At 38.6% G+C, this 18,243-nt stretch overlaps 1 protein-coding gene across 9 annotated transcripts in view; it reads left to right on the top strand.

The window, feature by feature from the left end:
* CCDC30 (coiled-coil domain containing 30) overlaps window positions 1-18,243 on the top strand; it is a 238,769-nt gene that overhangs the window by 142,854 nt on the left and 77,672 nt on the right. For all 9 annotated transcript variants that reach the window (XM_077150023.1, XM_077150015.1, XM_077150017.1 and 6 more), the window contains one exon: window positions 13,853-14,015. In XM_077150023.1, the coding sequence (XP_077006138.1) occupies window positions 13,853-14,015 (163 nt within the window). The remainder of the gene's footprint in view (window positions 1-13,852; window positions 14,016-18,243) is intronic.

Below are 18,243 nucleotides of genomic sequence, written 5' to 3'. Positions count from 1 at the left end.
TACTTTCAGTTCAAACCAAAAGCTCCAGCATAGGGCTTGATACTGTATGAGTACTCATTAAATATTTATTGAATGAATGAACATTCAAGTAAATGAACAAATAAAGAGTTAATTCACTTAGTGAGGCTGTGTGGTGCAGTGTCTCTGCTACTCTTCTAGCAGGATGGCAGACTATCCTCCTGTTAAAAGGCAACTAGATACTAAATAAATGACAAACATACCTTTTATAGCTTCTCACAAGAAAGCAAGAGAAACCCCCCAAGAGCAAACATACAATGAGTTAAAATTAAAAATGATGAAGGGTGAACAAACTTCTTAGTCAAGGAGCAAACAATAATATCAGTTCTTGCTTCCAGAGAGGAAGCTGGGAGCTTGCCACAGGTGAGATGACTGAGTCAGAGACTCTAGCATTAACTATGAACTTTGAAAGGACTAAAATTGGAATTATCAAGCAATTTGAATCAGCAATTGGAGTTATCAAGAACAAACTGTAAAATAACATTGTGAAGTTTTTAAAGAAAATAAAAGATGTAATCAAATAATCAAACAAAGAAAAAGTCTATTTAACTTTTATGAGCCATCTCTAAATTAGTAAAACCAATTCTATATACAATACTGTAAAGATTTGCTGATAAGAAATATGTAGAAGCAATTTTTACACTATAAGTGTAGGGAAATAAAATATGTAGGGGAATTTTTTCACAAAAAAGGAAATTATGTAGCATATATGGTTTTGTAACCTGGAGAAAGGCAACTCCAATTTATTCTACAGTTTACTTTTTTTTTTTTAACTTAATATAACATGAACATATTCCCATGACATCAAATCATCTTCCATAATATTATGTTAAATACTTGTATAGCATTCTGATCCATAGAGGTATCATAATTTATGTCATATGTGTTTGGGACTTACTTGTTACAAGTAAAACTAAAATGAATATCCTTATACCAAAGACTTTGCAACTTGAAGAGGATGTGGAGAAATAGGTACACTCATTCACTGTTGATGGGAATGTAGAATGGTGTAACCTCTCTAGAAGGCAGTTTGGCGGGTCCTCAGGAAGCTAAATATAGAATTGCTGTATGATCCAGCAATCCCATTACTAGGTAAATACTCCGAGAAACTGAAAGCAGGGACATTTGCACACAGATGTTCACAGACATGTTATTTATGATTGCCAAGAGATGGAAACAGCCCAAATGTCCATCAACGGACAAGTGGATAAACAAACTGGTATATATATATGATGGAATGCTATGCAGCTGTAAGACAGAATAAAGACTTGAAGCATGCAACATGGATGAATCTTGAGGACATTATATTGAGTGAAATAAGCCAAAAACAAAAGGACAAATACTGGACAGCCTCACTAATATGAGCCAACTATAATGAGCAAAATTCTGAAAGTCAAAGATGGGAATACAGATTATCAAGAGATAGAAAGAGGGTACAGTTTGGGCACTTGATGCTGAAAGAGTACAAAACATTCAACAGGACCGACTGCAAAGATCAAGAAATGGGTAACATAGTACTATGTGAGAGTTGCACAATATTGCAAGTATAATGAATAAAGCTGAATGTGAGTATGGTTGAAAGAGGAAGGCTAGGGATATGTATGACACTAGAAGGAAAGGTAGAGGTTAAGACCTGGGACTGCACAACACAGTAAAACCTAGAGTGGATAACGATGGTGATTAAATGTTTAAATAAAAGAAAGTTTTTACTTGAGGGAGAAAAATTGAATGCCACTATTGCAAGGTGTTAAAAATGGGATGGAATAACATGACATCCAGAGGTAAAAGTCTCCCTGATGACATGGGAGAGGACTCCCAGGGATGAATTCAGACCTGGCACTGTGGGATCAACAATTACAAGCTGACCAAAATGGGGGAAAGAAATATAATTAATGAAGTATCAGTGGCAGAGAGAATTCAAATAGTCGAGAAGCTACTCTGGAGGTTGCTCTTACACAAGCTTCAGGTAGACCTTGCTACCTATTATAACCTGCCAACCCCTAACCAGGACCATTCCAGCCAATCCTAAAGAGCATCTAGGGCGATATATAAGATTCCACAAGGATTCCAGGTACTAGAGTAACTTTCCAGAAACCTACAACCTCCAGATGGGTCTCTGGTGCAGATAAGTCCTGAAACCTAGCCCAGCCTCTCCAGAACATCAGATAGTTCCATCTCCCTACCCCATATTAGTGACAGACTCTTCCAATATCAAAAATTTAGAATTGCCATAGTCTAAACAACCCCAAAGAGAGGTATGGAAAAATCAAAGGTGATGGTGGAATTATACATAGAAGATAGGACTTAACAAATGAATATGAATGCTGAATCATTAAATTGATATCTCTTCTAATCTCCAGTATTTTAGAGCAGCTAGAAGTAAAAACCTAAAATTGTGAAATTGTAACCCATATCAAAGTCTGAAAATATGTTCTACAACAAATTGTGGTGCTGTGCTTTGAAATTTATAGCTTTTTTGTATATATGTGTTGTTCACAAAAAAAGAAGGAAAAAAGTCAATTGTGATGATAAAAAAGTATTTAAATTCTCTAGCCTCCTATGTTCTGGAGCAACTAGAAGGAAAAATATGGGAGGATCATATGGTAGCCCATGAGAAACTCTGGGATCTATCCTGTAACTTTTTTTTTTTTTTCATTTTTTTTTTATTTTTTTATTTTTTTATTAACGGAAAGAAAAAAAGAAAAAAAAAAGAAATTAACACAACATTTAGAAATCATACCATTCTACATATGCACTCAGTAATTCTTAACATCATCACATAGATGCATGATCATTGTTTCTTAGTACATTTGCATCGGTTTAGAGGAACTAGCAACACAACAGAAAAAGATATAAAATGTTAATATAAAGAAAAGAAATAAAAGTAGTAATAATAGTAAAAAACAACAACAACAAACAAACCAACAAGCAAACAAAAACAAAAAAAACCCTGTAGCTCAGATGCAGCTTCATTCAGTATTTTAACATGATTACTTTACAATTAGGTATTATTGTGCTGTCCATTTTTGAGTTTTTGTATCTAGTCCTGTTGCACAGTCTGTATCCCTTCAGCTTCAATTACCCATTGTCTTACCCTGTTTCTAACTCCTGCTGAACTCTGTTACCAATGACATATTTCAAGTTTATTCTCGAATGTCCGTTCACATCAGTGGGACCATACAGTATTTGTCCTTTAGTTTTTGGCTGGATTCACTCAGCATAATATTCTCTAGGTCCATCCATGTTATTACATGCTTCATAAGCTTATCTTGTCTTAAAGCTGCATAATATTCCATTGTATGTATATACCACAGTTTGTTCAGCCAGTCTTCTGTTGATGGAGATTTTGGCTGTTTCCATCTCTTTGCAATTGTAAATAACGCTGCTATAAACATTGGTGTGCAAATGTTCGTTTGTGTCTTTGCCCTTAAGTCCTTTGAGTAGATACCTAGCAATGGTATTGCTGGGTCGTATGGCAATTCTATATTCAGCTTTTTGAGGAACCGCCAAACTGCCTTCCACAGTGGTTGCACCCTTTGACATTCCCACCAACAGTGGATAAGTGTGCCTCTTTCTCCGCATCCTCTCCAGCACTTGTCATTTTCTGTTTTGTTCATAATGGCCATTCTGGTGGGTGTGAGATGATATCTCATTGTGGTTTTGATTTGCATTTCTCTAATGGCCAGGGACATTGAGCATCTCTTCATGTGCCTCTTGGCCATCCGTATTTCTTCTTCTGGTAGGTGTCTGTTTAAGTCTTTTTCCCATTTTGTAATTGGGTTGGCTGTCTTTTTGTTGTTGAGTTGAATAATCTCTTTATAAATTCTGGATACTAGACCTTTATCTGATATGTCGTTTCCAAATATTGTCTCCCATTGTGTAGGCTGTCTTTCTACTTTCTTGATGAAGTTCTTTGATGCACAAAAGTGTTTAATTTTGAGGAGCTCCCATTTATTTATTTCCTTCTTCAGTGTTCTTGCTTTAGGTTTAAGGTCCATAAAACCACCTCCAGTTGTAAGATCCATAAGATATCTCCCAACATTTTCCTCTAACTGTTTTATGGTCTTAGACCTAATGTTTAGATCTTTGATCCATTTTGAGTTAACTTTTGTATAGGGTGTGAGAGATGGGTCTTCTTTCATTCTTTTGCATATGGATATCCAGTTCTCTAGGCACCATTTATTGAAGAGACTGTTCTGTCCCAGGTGAGTTGGCTTGACTGCCTTATCAAAGAGCAAATGTCCACAGATGAGAGGGTCTATATCTGAGCACTCTATTCGATTCCATTGGTCGATATATCTATCTTTATGCCAATACCATGCTGTTTTGACCACTGTGGCTTCATAATATGCCTTAAAGTCAGGCAGCGCGAGACCTCCAGCTTCGTTTTATTTCCTCAAGATGTTTTTAGCAATTCGGGGCACCCTGCCCTTCCAGATAAATTTGCTTATTGGTTTTTCTATTTCTGAAAAATAAGTTGTTGGGATTTTGATTGGTATTGCATTGAATCTGTAAATCAATTTAGGTAGGATTGACATCTTAACTATATTTAGTCTTCCAATCCATGAACACGGTATGCCCTTCCATCTATTTAGGTCTTCTGTGATTTCTTTTAGCAGTTTTTTGTAGTTTTCTTTATATAGGTTTTTTGTCTCTTTGGTTAAATTTATTCCTAGGTATTTTATTCTTTTAGTTGCGATTGTAAATGGGATTCGTTTCTTGATTTCCGCCTCAGCTTGTTCATTACTAGTGTATAGAAAAGCTACAGATTTTTGAATGTTGATCTTGTAGCCTGCTACTTTGCTGTACTCATTTATTAGCTCTAGTAATTTTGTTGTGGATTTTTCTGGGTTTTCTACATATAGTATCATATCGTCTGCAAACAGTGATAGTTTTATTTCTTCCTTTCCAATTTTGATGCCTTGTATTTCTTTTTCTTGCCTAATTGCTCTGGCTAGAACTTCCAACACAATGTTGAATAATAGTGGTGATAGTGGACATCCTTGTGTTGTTCCTGATCTTAGGGGGAAAGTTTTCAATTTTTCCCCATTGAGGATGATATTAGCTGTGGGTTTTTCATATATTCCCTCTATCATTTTAAGGAAGTTCCCTTGTATTCCTATCTTTTGAAGTGTTTTCAGCAGGAAAGGATGTTGAATCTTGTCAAATGCCTTCTCTGCATCAATTGAGATGATCATGTGATTTTTCTGCTTTGATTTGTTGATATGGTGTATTACATTAATTGATTTTCTTATGTTGAACCATCCTTGCATACCTGGGATGAATCCTACTTGGTCATGATGTATAATTCTTTTAATGTGTTGTTGGATACGATTTGCTAGAATTTTATTGAGAATTTTTGCATCTGTATTCATTAGAGAGATTGGTCTGTAGTTTTCTTTTTTTGTAATATCTTTGCCTGGTTTTGGTATGAGGGTGATGTTGGCTTCATAGAATGAATTAGGTAGTTTTCCCTCCACTTCGATTATGTTGAATAGTTTGAGGAGAGTAGGTAATAATTCTTTCTGGAACGTTTGGTAGAATTCACATGTGAAGCCATCTGGTCCTGGACTTTTCTTTTTAGGGAGCTTTTGAATAACTAATTCAATCTCTTTACTTGTGATTGGTTTGTTGAGGTCGTCTATTTCTTCTTGAGTCAAAGTTGGTTGTTCATGTCTTTCCAGGAACCTGTCCATTTCTTCTAAATTGTTGTATTTATTAGCGTAAAGTTGTTCATAGTATCTTGTTATTACCTCCTTTATTTCTGTGAGGTCAGTAGTTATGTCTCCTCTTTCATTTCTAATCTTATTTATTTGCATCCTCTCTCTTCTTCTTTTTGTCAGTCTTGCTAAGGGCCCATCAATCTTGTTGATTTTCTCATAGAACCAACTTCTGGTCTTATTGATTTTCTCTATTGTTTTCATGTTTTCAATTTCATTTATTTCTGCTCTAATCTTTGTTATTTCTTTCCTTTTGCTTGCTTTGGGATTAGTTTGCTGTTCTTTCTCCAGTTCTTCCAAGTGGACAGTTAATTCCTGAATTTTTGCCTTTTCTTCTTTTCTGATATAGGCATTTAGGGCAATAAATTTCCCTCTTAGCACTGCCTTTGCTGCGTCCCATAAGTTTTGATATGTTGTGTCTTCATTTTCATTTGCCTCTAGGTATTTACTAATTTCTCTTGCAATTTCTTCTTTCACCCACTTGTTGTTTAAGAGTGTGTTGTTGAGCCTCCATGTATTTATGAATTTTCTGGCACTCCGCCTATTATTGATTTCCAACTTCATTCCTTTATGATCCGAGAAAGTGTTGTGTATGATTTCAATATTTTTAAATTTGTTAAGACTTGCTTTGTGACCCAGCATACGGTCTATCTTTGAGAATGATCCATGAGCACTTGAAAAAAAGGTGTATCCTGCTGTTGTGGGATGTAATGTCCTATAAATGTCTGTTAAGTCAAGCTCATTTATAGTAATATTCAGATTCTCTATTTCTTTATTGATCCTCTGTGTAGATGTTCTGTCCATTGATGAGAGTGGTGAATTGAAGTCTCCAACTATTATGGTATATGTGTCTATTTCCCTTTTCAGTGTTTGCAGTGTATTCCTCACGTATTTTGGGGCATTCTGGTTCGGTGCGTAAATATTTATGATTGTTATGTCTTCTTGCTTAATTGTTCCTTTTAATAGTATATAGTGTCCTTCTTTGTCTCTTTTAACTGTTTTACATTTGAAGTCTAACTTGTTGGATATTAGTATAGCCACTCCTGCTCTTTTCTGGTTGTTATTTGCATGAAATACCTTTTCCCAACCTTTCACTTTCAACCTATATTTATCTTTGGGTCTAAGATGTGTTTCCTGTAGACAGCATATAGAAGGATCCTGTTTTTTAATCCATTCTGCCAGTCTATGTCTTTTAATTGGGGAATTCAGTCCATTGACATTTAGAGTTATTACTGTTTGGATAATATTTTCCTCTACCATTTTGCCTTTTGTATTATATATATCATATCTGACTTTCCTTCTTTCTACACTTTTCTCCATGTCTCTCTCTTCTGTCTTTTTGTATCTGACTCTAGTGCTTCCTTTAGTATTTCTTGCAGAGCTGGTCTCTTGGTCACAAATTCTCTTAGTGACTTTTTGTCTGAGAATGTTTTAATTTCTCCCTCATTTTTGAAGGACAATTTTGCTGGATATAGGAGTCTTGGCTGGCAGTTTTTCTCTTTTAGTAACTTAAATATATCATCCCACTGTCTTCTAGCTTCCATGGTTTCTGCTGAGAAATCTACACATAGTCTTATTGGGTTTCCCTTGTATGTGACGGATTGTTTTTCTCTCGCTGCTTTCAAGATCCTCTCTTTCTCTTTGACCTCTGACATTCTAACTACTAAGTGTCTTGGGGAACGCCTATTTGTGTCTAATCTCTTTGGGGTGCGCTGCACTTCTTGGATCTGTAATTTTAGGTCTTTCATAAGAGTTGGGAAATTTTCAGTGAAAATTTCTTCCATTAGTTTTTCTCCTCCTTTTCCCTTCTCTTCTCCTTCTGGGATACCCACTACACGTATATTTGTACGGTTCGCATTGTCCTTTAGTTCCCTGATACCTTGTTCAAATTTTTCCATTCTTTTCCGGATAGTTTCTGTTTCTTTTTGGAATTCAGATGTTTCATCCTCCAAATCACTAATTCTATCTTCTGTTTCTTTAAATCTGTCGTTGTAGGTATCCATTGTTTTTTCCATCTTTTCTACTTTATCTTTCACTTCCATAAGTTCTGTGATTTGTTTTTTCAGTTTTTCTATTTCTTCTTTATGTTCAGCCCATGTCTTCTTCATGTCCTCCCTCAATTTATCGATTTCGTTTTTCAAGAGGTTTTCCATTTCTGTTCGTATATTCAGCATTAGTTGTTTCAGCTCCTGTATCTCATTTGAACTATTGGTTTCTTCGTTTGACTGGGCCATATGTTCAATTTTCTGAGCGTGATCCGTTATCTTCTGCTGGCGTCTGGGCATTTAGTCAGATTTCCCTGGGTGTTCGACCCCACAGGTTGAAATATTTTTCTGTGCAATCTCTGGGTTCTGAATTTCTTATCCTGCCCAGTAGGTGGCGCTCGTGGCACACGTTTGTCTACGGGTTCCACCAGTGAAAGTTGCTGTGGGTCCTTTAACTCTGGAAAATTCTCGCCGTAGTGGAGGTTCGGCAGCCGAAGCGTCTTGGAAGAATGCCAGCCGGCCTGGGGTTCCGAATGCGGGGAGGGTCGCCGGCCGCCGCAGCACGGGAGAGCGTCCGGCCGAATTAGCTAGTCGGCCCGGGGCACCAAGCGTGGCGGGAGGGCGCCAGCTGTCGCAGCCCGGGAGAGTGCACTATTCCCAGCCGATGGGGGAGTCACGTGTTTGGAAGGGATCCCCCGGTCACTGTTCTCCGCAGTCTGGGGATTTCCGACCCAACTATCTCAGTTGTTCCGGGGGGCCTCGTGTGGTGGGGGCACCAGCCGCCGCAGCCTAAGGGGACCGCCTGTCCAGTTCTACCAGCTGGCCTGGGAAGGTGGAGGGGAGGGACTCCGGTCGCTTGCCATCCCACCCAGGAAAGCCCGTGCCCCTTGGTGATCTCACCGGAGCTGTTTCTCCCAGATAGTCAGCCGTTCCAGGATGGGGTACGCCGTCCCTTTGATCTCCCTCGTGGCTCCGGGAGCTGCTCTGTATTATCTCCACTCCCCCAGTAGCTGTTCTGGAGGAGGAAAGGTGAGGGCGGCAAGGCTGTAGAGGCTGGTGGTTGGAGAGCGGCCGGAGCAGGAGGGGGAGGAGGGGGGAGAAGGAGGGCGGGCGGGTTGGCTGCTGCGGGGCGTGGGCGCCGCGCGGCGGGCCGGCGGAGAAAGAGAGGGGAGAAGGAGGGCGGGCGGGTCGGCTGCTGCGGGGCCTATCCTGTAACTTTTTGAATAGTGCTTTGAAAACTACTGCTTTTTTATTTATTTGCTTTGTATATATGTTATACTATACAATAAAAAAATTTTTTTAAGCCATTAAGAATAAAAAAAGTTAGTGCAAGAAAAAAATGGGATGGTATATGGAAAAAATAAAATTAATGCAAACTAGGGTCTATAGGCAACAGTAACCTTGTAATATTCTTTCATTAATTGAAACAAAGGTGTGCTGGTTTGAAAAGACATATGTACCCTAGAAAAGCCATGTTTTAATCAAAATCCCGTTTCATAAAGGCAGAATAACCCTGTTCAATACTATATGTTTGAAACTGTAATAGATCCTCTCCCTGGAGATGTGATTTAATCGATAGTGGTTGTTGAGCTGGATTAGGTGACGACATGTCTCCACCCATTTGGGTGGGTCTTGATTACTTTCTGAAGTACTATAAAAGAGGAAACATCTTGAAGAATGAGAGATTCAGAGAGAGCAGAGCAGAATGACATAGCCATGAGAAGCAGAGTCCACCAGCCAGCGGCCTTTGGAGATGAAGAAGGAAAATGCCTTCCGGGGAGCTTCATGAAACAAGAAGCCAGGAGAAGCTAGCAGATGACGCCATGTTCACCATGTTCCCTTCCTGATGAGTGAGGAACCCTGACCGTGTTCGCCATGTGCCCTTCCACTTGAGAGAGAAACCCTGAACTTCATTGGCCTTCTTGAACCAAGGTATCTTTCCCTGGATGCCTTAGATTGGACATTTCTATAGACTGTTTTAATTGGGAAATTTTATCAGCCTTAAAACTATAAACTAGCAACTTATTAAGTTCCCCTTTTAAAAGCTATTCTGTTTCTGGTATATTACATTCCGGCAGCTAGCAAACTAGAACAAAAGGCAATATACCAAAGTTAAATATCAATAATAGGGGGATATAAGGGAAGGGTATGAGATTGTTGTTGTTTCTTTTTTATTTTTTTATTTTCTTCTTTTCTCCTCTTCTTTCTTTGTGGAAGAAATGAAAATATTATCATAAGATTGTGGTAGTGAATGTATAACTATGTGATTGTCCAAGGAACCACTGATTGTACTCTTAGGATGGATTGTATGTATGTGAATGAAAAAGTTTAAAAATAAACAGAAGGAGAGAAGTCCTGGAGAAGAGAGAGCTATAACTATTCATGTGGTATGGAAGTAGAATAGTGCAGTGTGGTGGTTCCACAGGAGGCTAAGTATAGCGTCACCACATGATCCTGCAACCCTCTTATTAGACAAAGACTTGGAAGTACTGAAAGCAGGGACACGTGTGGGCATTTGCACATTAGTGTTTATGGCAGCATTATACAAGACTTGCAATGGATGGAGGTGACCTAAGAGTACTTCAACTGATGATCAGAGGGGCCAACTATAGTGTATACCTATGATGGAATATTGAATGGCTATAGGGAGGAATGAAATCAGGTGGATACAACTAGGTGTATGAACCTTGGGGACAATATATTGAGTGAAATAGGCCAGAAAAAAAGGAGGTTAATGTATGGTTTCACTCGTGTGAAGTATAATGAGCAAACTCTGATAACTGAATTTGAATGCATGGGTTGTCATAGGATGGAGAGTGGGTAGACATTGGATAGTTGAGGATTAAGAAGTACAGATGTTCAAGTAGGGCTCATTTTTAAGGTTCCTGGGTTGGGGGCCCTTGCAGCAGTCATATCTGTTCCTGAGTTTTAACTGTTATTTCTAAATTTTGAAATGTTGTGTTCTTGGTATATGAACTATTGATTCCCTAAAACATTGGGTATCTGTGTGACACCTGAGACGCAGAGTTGGAGTACTGCAGCTCTGAAAGTCACCACTGCTCCACACAGAAACTATTGAAGAGGTTGAAGGAGAGATCAGACACCAATTGGAGATGAGAATAACATGGGCCTAGTTACAGCAAGAGTGTATCACAATGCAAGGTAAAGGATGATATTGTCTACATTTTGAAATTTCAACTTCTGTGTGACACCAAAGGAAGATATGTTTATTTGGTCCCAAATTTAAGTTTTCTGTAACATACTGTTTAATTTAACTTGTCGGATCAATTTATTTAAAGAACCTAATTACATGGAACCTAGAACAGAGAATAAGATATTATTATTCTCTACAGGTTAATGTAACACCCAGATGCATTCCAGAGCAGTGTGGGTAGAAAATAGAAATGTATTTGCAAAGTCCCCTTGAGGGATTGAGGAAAATATGGAACTATTAAACTCTCCAATCTGAGAAATTCCTGATACTCTCTCAAGCTTTAGGGACTCCTAATTCTATAAGCCAAGCCCTTGATTTTGAGGCTTGACCTTATGAAAGTTATTTTTGTAATGGCAAAGCTAGGCCTGCTTGTAATTATGCCTAAGAGTCACCCCCAGGGGTTCTCTTTTGTTAGATGAGGCCTCTCTCTTTAAACCAACTCTGCAAATAAACTCATTCCCACCCCACCCCTACACATGGGACAAGCCTCCATGGCAACGTGGGACATGACTCCCAGGGATGAACCTGGCCCTGGCACCATGGGATGGAGAATGCTTTCTTGACCAAAAGGAGGAAAAGAAATGAACCAAGATAAAGTTTCAGTGGCTAAGAGATTTCAAATAGAGTTGAGAGATCATTATGGAGGTTACTCTTATTCAGTCTTCAACCAAATATTGCAAACTACTGCAGTATGCCAAGCCCCAACCAACAGTGTTCCTGAAAATCCTAGGGAGTGCTCTAGGCTCCTAGTCTCTATAAAAGTTTTCCTTAGTAAGTTTATTTTTCCCTGAAGACTAAGAGGAAGATCAAACGAGAGGGGACAAGTATAACTGAGAAATTAGGATGTAATAAATGACTGACTTCTGACTCATTATGTAGATAATTGTTTTTAGTGTATAGTATTTTAGAATAGCCAGAAGGAAATACCTGAAGTTGTTGAACTGCAATCCAGTGGCACTGGTCTTTGATAATGATAAAGCTATAGAGGAAAAAAAAAATTGGTTGTCTCTGTGTGTGTGGATCTACTTCTGGATGTTTAGTTCTGTTCCATTGATTTTATATATATTTCTGACAATACTACATTGTCTCAGTTCATCTACCTCTATTGTAAGTCTTAAAATTGGGTAGGGTCCAATACTAGTGGTCAATAAGAGGGTGGAGAAAGGAGTATGGGATGCTTGGGGTTTTCTTTTTTCTCCTTGTTTCTTTTTCTGGAGTAACATAAATGTTCTAAAAATGATCATGGTGATGAGTGCACAATTATATGATGATATTGTGAACCACTGACTGTATACTTTGGATGGACTTATGGTATGTGAATATATCTTAATCAAATTACGTTTTAAAAAGACTAGGCAACTACAAAGAAGTATAATAATTTTATACTAAGGTAAGTTAAGAATGCTGTGATGGCACATAGCAGGGACACCTAATTTGGTCTAAAGAGCTCAAGAAAGCTTTCCTAAAAGATATTTCAGATGAGATTGAAATGATTGGTTTGGGGGAACAAAGAGAGGCACATTAGGCAAAGGCAGGCCTAGAAGATGAAGACAGAGAAAAAGCTGAAGTTAGAGGGGAGGAATAAGTATAGAGGAAAACTTCTTTGAGAAAGTAAAAAAGGCTCATTCAGGATGGGGAAAGAATGTTTGTAAGGAGATGGAGTGACAAGAAAATGAGGCTAGAAAGATAAGCTAGTCTTAGGTCATGCAGAACCTCACAAGTCACATGAAGAAGTTTGGACTTTATTATAAGAGTAATAGAGAGCCAGCGAAGGACTTTAAGCAGAGGAAGTAATGTGATTAGACTGTAACTTAGGAAGATTCTGGCTGCTATATAAAGGATGAATTGGAACAGAGGCTAAGCTATAGAAGAGATAGGGAGTTTTATCATCCACTGATTTCTTAATTTTATTTACAGGTTGAACTGGTTTATTTGTTATATGTTTAAACTCTACGTAATATATGTAGAATTATATATAATTCTCTCTCTCTCTATATATATATATATATATATAGAGAGAGAGAGAGAGAATTAATTTCCAATATATTCATGAGTTGCTCTTTTAATTTTGACTGCACTTTTCAGTGCCAGTTTTCAAGTCTCAAATGCTATCACAGATAGCTAAAAGTCTTTTAGTTCCAGAAAATTAATCTTCCATTTCAGCTCCAAGGCTTATCTCTTAGTGTCATCCCTTGAAAAAAATTGGGAATGGAACCAAAAAGAAGAAGTATGCAATAACAGTGGCTCAGGTACAACGAATTGTATGAAATAAAGAGAGAAGTGGGGGAGAGGGGCTGTTGGTACAGGAATAAGCTGGGAATGGTAGAAGGTAAGCTACAACAGTCCTTGGAGAGCCTGTTCTTACATCCAGAAACATGAGAAGAAGAACTAGGACATCCTGTGAAGGAGCAAAGGGTTTATGGCCCTTTGGGAAAATTGGTAAACTTCTTCATCAAATGGAGGCTCATTCATGATTCAGCTACAACAGTGTTAACATGTATGCATTAGCATCAATAGTATTTTGTAACTAAGAACCCCACGTTAAGTCCAAACGATCAGCGGGCTCAACTGGTAAAGCAGTGAGGAAGAGTAGAAAGAATATGGTATTTAGGACCTGAACCCTACCTCCAACTTGTTCTAGCTAAGGAATCTTGAATAACAAGAGCTTCCTCATATATGCAATAAGGAAAATTATTCTTCATAAAGTTGTGTTGAGGAGTAAAAGGAGAAAACTAAGAAAAACCTCTGTCACAAAGTAGGCTTCCTATGTTAGTCTCTATCTTATGGACATACACCCAACCTCATTGATCAGCAACAACAATCCCCTATAATGGTACACAATTTTAGGTCTAAGAGTTTCATTTATAAAGTGTTGCAATTTGCAGTGTAATTTCATATTTATTAATTGCCCTCAGGAAACTCCTAGATCAGAATGTAAATGAGCTACAAAGGCAAATGAGAATCTTACAGGATAAAGAAAATCAACTGGAAAAGACCAGTTCTCAACAGCAATCCAGAATTCAACAACAAGAGGCTCTACTTAAACAACTGGAAAATGAAAAAATAAAATCTGATGAGGTAAGAAAGTAAACAGATTTTTTCTCAATTTTCCTATTCCCATATATCTGAACAATTGCTGATAATAGCTAATTATAATTGAGGGTCTAGAACTTTACCCATTATTTCTTTCAGTCAAGGTTTTAGTCTACTCTAGGTATTTCAAGCAAGAAGCAATATAACACTGGGAAAAAGATGCTTGCCAAACTGTTGGAAAGGAGGGCTGGGAGTGAGTAGAAGGTCAGAAAGAATTTCTGCTGGCTTTCAATAAATCTAAAAGTTCAGACATAACGGAGAAAATACCCTCTGCTGCACCAAAATGAGGGATTTGCAGACCCAGAAGTCCCTACAAAAGTCCGTCCATTCATCTCCCTTTTGGTACTTTTTCTCTCTATGCTTCCCCGTAGTGTGCAAGTGCCTCTGATTTGCAGAAATTTAACTAGAGTCTTATTGGGAAGGGAATCTGGACAGTGTAGTTTTCAGGCCACCAGTCTTATAGCACATGGAAAACTTAGAAGAGTAGGGATCATGTTGAGCATTAGCACAGTCCACTTTGGATACACAGGATGCATACAAACCTTTTCACCCACATATAACCTTTTATACAACAAGAAAAGTACTATGTTTCCACCTAATATGATGTATTATCGATCAAATAAATAATCACTTAACTTATATGCTTTAGTTTCATTGCTACTAGAACAAATACCATCCAATGGGCTATCTTAAACAACAGGAATTTATTGGCTCATGGTTTTGAGCTAGGAGAAGTTAAAATCAAGTCTTCAGGAAGGCACTGCTTTCTTGGCGAGGACTGTGGCTGAGTACAAGCTGTCCTTGTTCCTTGGCTTTTCTGTCACACGGCAATGCATATGATGGCATCTTCTCCTTCCTCTTCTGGGTTCCATTGACATCCAACTTCTTGCTGCTCCCCATGGCTTCTCTTCCATATCCAATATCCCTTGCTTATAAAGACTTCAGCCATACTGATTTAAGCCCACCTTCATTCAGTTTGGGCATACTTTAGTGACATCTTCAAAGGTCCTATTTACAAATGGGTTCACTGGACCAGATGGGGGGGACATGTTTCAATCCTCAACACTCAACCTACAAAGGGAATGTCAGTGTCTGTGATCATTAGAGTGATATTAATTCTTACTATTTCAATCTCAATCTCCATTTAATTTTAAGTTTATAAACTAAAAACAAATTATAAAAGTTAACTATCAATAATATAATAGCACTGTGCTGGTTTGAAAGGATGCATATACCCTAGAAAAGCCATGTTTTAATCCTAATCTCATTTTGTAAAGGCAGCTGTTTCTTCTAATCCCTATTCAGTACTATATATTTGAAACTGTAATTAGATCATCTCCCTGGAGATGAGACTCAATCAAGAGTGGTTGTTAAGCTGGATTAGGGGGAGATGTGTCTCCACCCATTTGGGTGGGTCTTGATTAGTTTACTGGAATCCTATAAAAGAGGAAAAATTTTGGAGAATGCGAGAGATACTGAGAGAGCAGAACATAGCCATAAGAAGCAGAGAACCCACCAGCCAGCGACCTTTGGAAATGAAGAAGGAAAACGCCTCCTGGGGAGCGTCATGAAAGGAAGCCAGGAGAGAAAACTAGCAGATGATGCCATGTTTGCCACATGCCTTTCCAGATGAGTGAGAAACACTGACCCTGTTCGCCAAATGCCTTCTCACTTGAAAGAGACCCTGAACTTCAGCGGCCTTCTTGAACTAAGGTAACTTTCCATGGATGCCTTTGATTGGACATTTCTATAAACTCGCTTTAACTGGGACATTATCTCAGCCTTAAAACTGTAAACTAGAAACTTATTAAATTCCCCTTTTTAAAAGCCATTCCATTTCTGATATATTGTACTCTGGCAGTTAGCAAACTAGAACAAACACATATTTTACCAATGGAGTATTACTGTGAGAAGCCACTCACACTTCTATCTCGGGATTCTTCTCCATATATTCTGGCTATAAGAGAGATGGTGTCATATGTTAGTCACTGGTTAAAAGCTTGTATATCATTTTCTAGAGTAGCACCTCAACCCTATGGGATGTTATCACCTACCAAGAATAACTGCATCTTCAATAGGTTAGACCATTGTTTTATCAGATTAATTTTTTCTGGATGATGGGTGCCATGGTCAGATTCATGTGTCAACTTGGCCAGGTGGTGGTACCTGACTGTTAAGTCAGGCAAGCACTGGCCTGTCTGTCACTATGAGGATATTTCATGGACTTAAATCATGACCATGTTGGCTGCATCCCCAGCTAAGGGGAGTGTCTTCTGCAATGAGTGATGTTTAATCTAATCACCAGAAGGCTTTTAAGGAGAATTCAGAAGAGACAATAACTCTTCCTGCTTCAGCCAGCCAGCCTCTCCTGAGAGTTCATTAAGGACCTCCATTGGAGCTGCCAACCTGTGGCCTGCCCTACAGATCTTTGATTCTTACATCCCCACAGTTGCCCAGCCAGCGTCTCCTGAGTATTCATTGAGGACCTTTATTGGAGCTGCCATCTCATGGCCTGCCCTACAGACCTTGGACTCTACATCCCCATGGTTATGTCAAACACTTTTATAATTTCATGTTGACAGATATCTTCTGCTGATCCTTTTTTTCTCTAGAGAACCCTAGCTAATACAATGAGCTATGTGGTAAAACTAATGAATCTCATGTATATGGGCCATTGTTTCACTTTTTTTATATAAAATAATTTCTTGATCAGAAGCAGTGTGGTGTGGTATATCATGACATATGGAATGGGATTATAGGAAGATAGCAGAGGAGGAAGCTCCAGGAATCAGTTCCTCCTTAAAACAAATATTGAACTGGCAGGAACTGTCTGAATCACCTAATTTGGTACTCCATAGTCTAGTGGAACACTGTGAAGCATCCAAGGGATAGCCAGAGGAAGAGGCTGGAAAATTGTGGTAAATCCCTGTGAATTTTACCCTCCCTGAAGCAGCTACTATGCCCAATTCCTCATCCCCCTGGCCTTGTGACAGGCAGCAGTGGGGACTGCAGCCTACGATACTGGTGCAGCAAGGTTGAAATATAAAGACCTAGTCCTCCAAACTTGGGGATGTGTGGTCTAATTGCTGATCACTGCTTTTTTATGATCATCTTGTATATATATTTTATATCATAAAACAAAATATTTTAGGGAAACTATTATTTTGGAGGGGCTAATTTCCCTTTTACAGAAATTGTAAGTTTATAGAAAAATCATACAAAAAATACAGAGTTCCCATGTACCCCCTATTTTATTAATATTTAATGAGGAAATTTCCTTGTATTCTTACATTTCTAAGTTTTTTTTATCATTGCTTTTGATCGGCTACTTCAAATCACTGTTGTCTAGCTCTGAGGATGGCCACTGTTCCACCACCCCTCAGGCAAAGAGTGAAAGAATCTCAAAACTACAGAAAACAGTTAAAGGGCTTCAGTAACAGCACAAGTACTGAATTAAGAAAATGCATCTTTAAAAACCATGGGAAAACTCCTGGCACCCTTACTGGTACTTCTCCTGCCCCCTCCCCAGTGTGAGGTGAAACCAGTCTGTACTCCCATTGTAGTAAGTCCCTGGCCCTATTCTAGAGGGCACAGAGTAACCCATATGTACATACTAGGGTGGCTGTACATCAGTGCCATTCTTCAGGTTGAAGTCTGAAAGACTGAACTAGGATATTGTCTCCTGCTTGCCCTCCCAGAATTTTTTCCTCAAAACAGAGAAGCAGCTTGCAGGCAGATAAAGCAGTATAAGAAACAAATAAATTGAAGTAGTCTATATCAAGAGACTACCAGCATTAAGTTACATAATAGAACACCAAGAAGGGGTGAAAGGAGAGTAGAGGGGACATTCAAACTCCTGTAAACTGTAAACCAGGGCATTCCTAAGGCTACTAGCAAGCACAAGCCCAGAAAAGGAAGCAGGCTATCTGGCTCCATGCAGGCTCAGATAAGACAAAGAGAACCCTCTATTTCACGTTTGTCATGGCCTGATCTTCTTGATAAAGGACTAAGATCTGAAGGAGGCCAATAGCCAAATCAGAGCCAATTTGCAAAGATTGGAAAGGGGCTTTATGCTTTGGTTTGTTTGTTTGGGTTAGCTCTTGGCACTAAGAAAATCGGTGTCATATCACTAACTGGATACAAACTCAGCTCCCGGACTAATTTCCACAATTAACACTTAAAAATATTGAAATGTACACTGTGCAATGAAAGA

The sequence above is a fragment of the Tamandua tetradactyla genome, chromosome 2 (assembly GCF_023851605.1).
Source record: "Tamandua tetradactyla isolate mTamTet1 chromosome 2, mTamTet1.pri, whole genome shotgun sequence".
Lineage (NCBI taxonomy): Eukaryota > Metazoa > Chordata > Mammalia > Pilosa > Myrmecophagidae > Tamandua > Tamandua tetradactyla.
The sequence above is the reverse complement of the archived record's forward strand: the minus strand, read 5'-3'. Positions and strand labels throughout refer to the sequence as shown.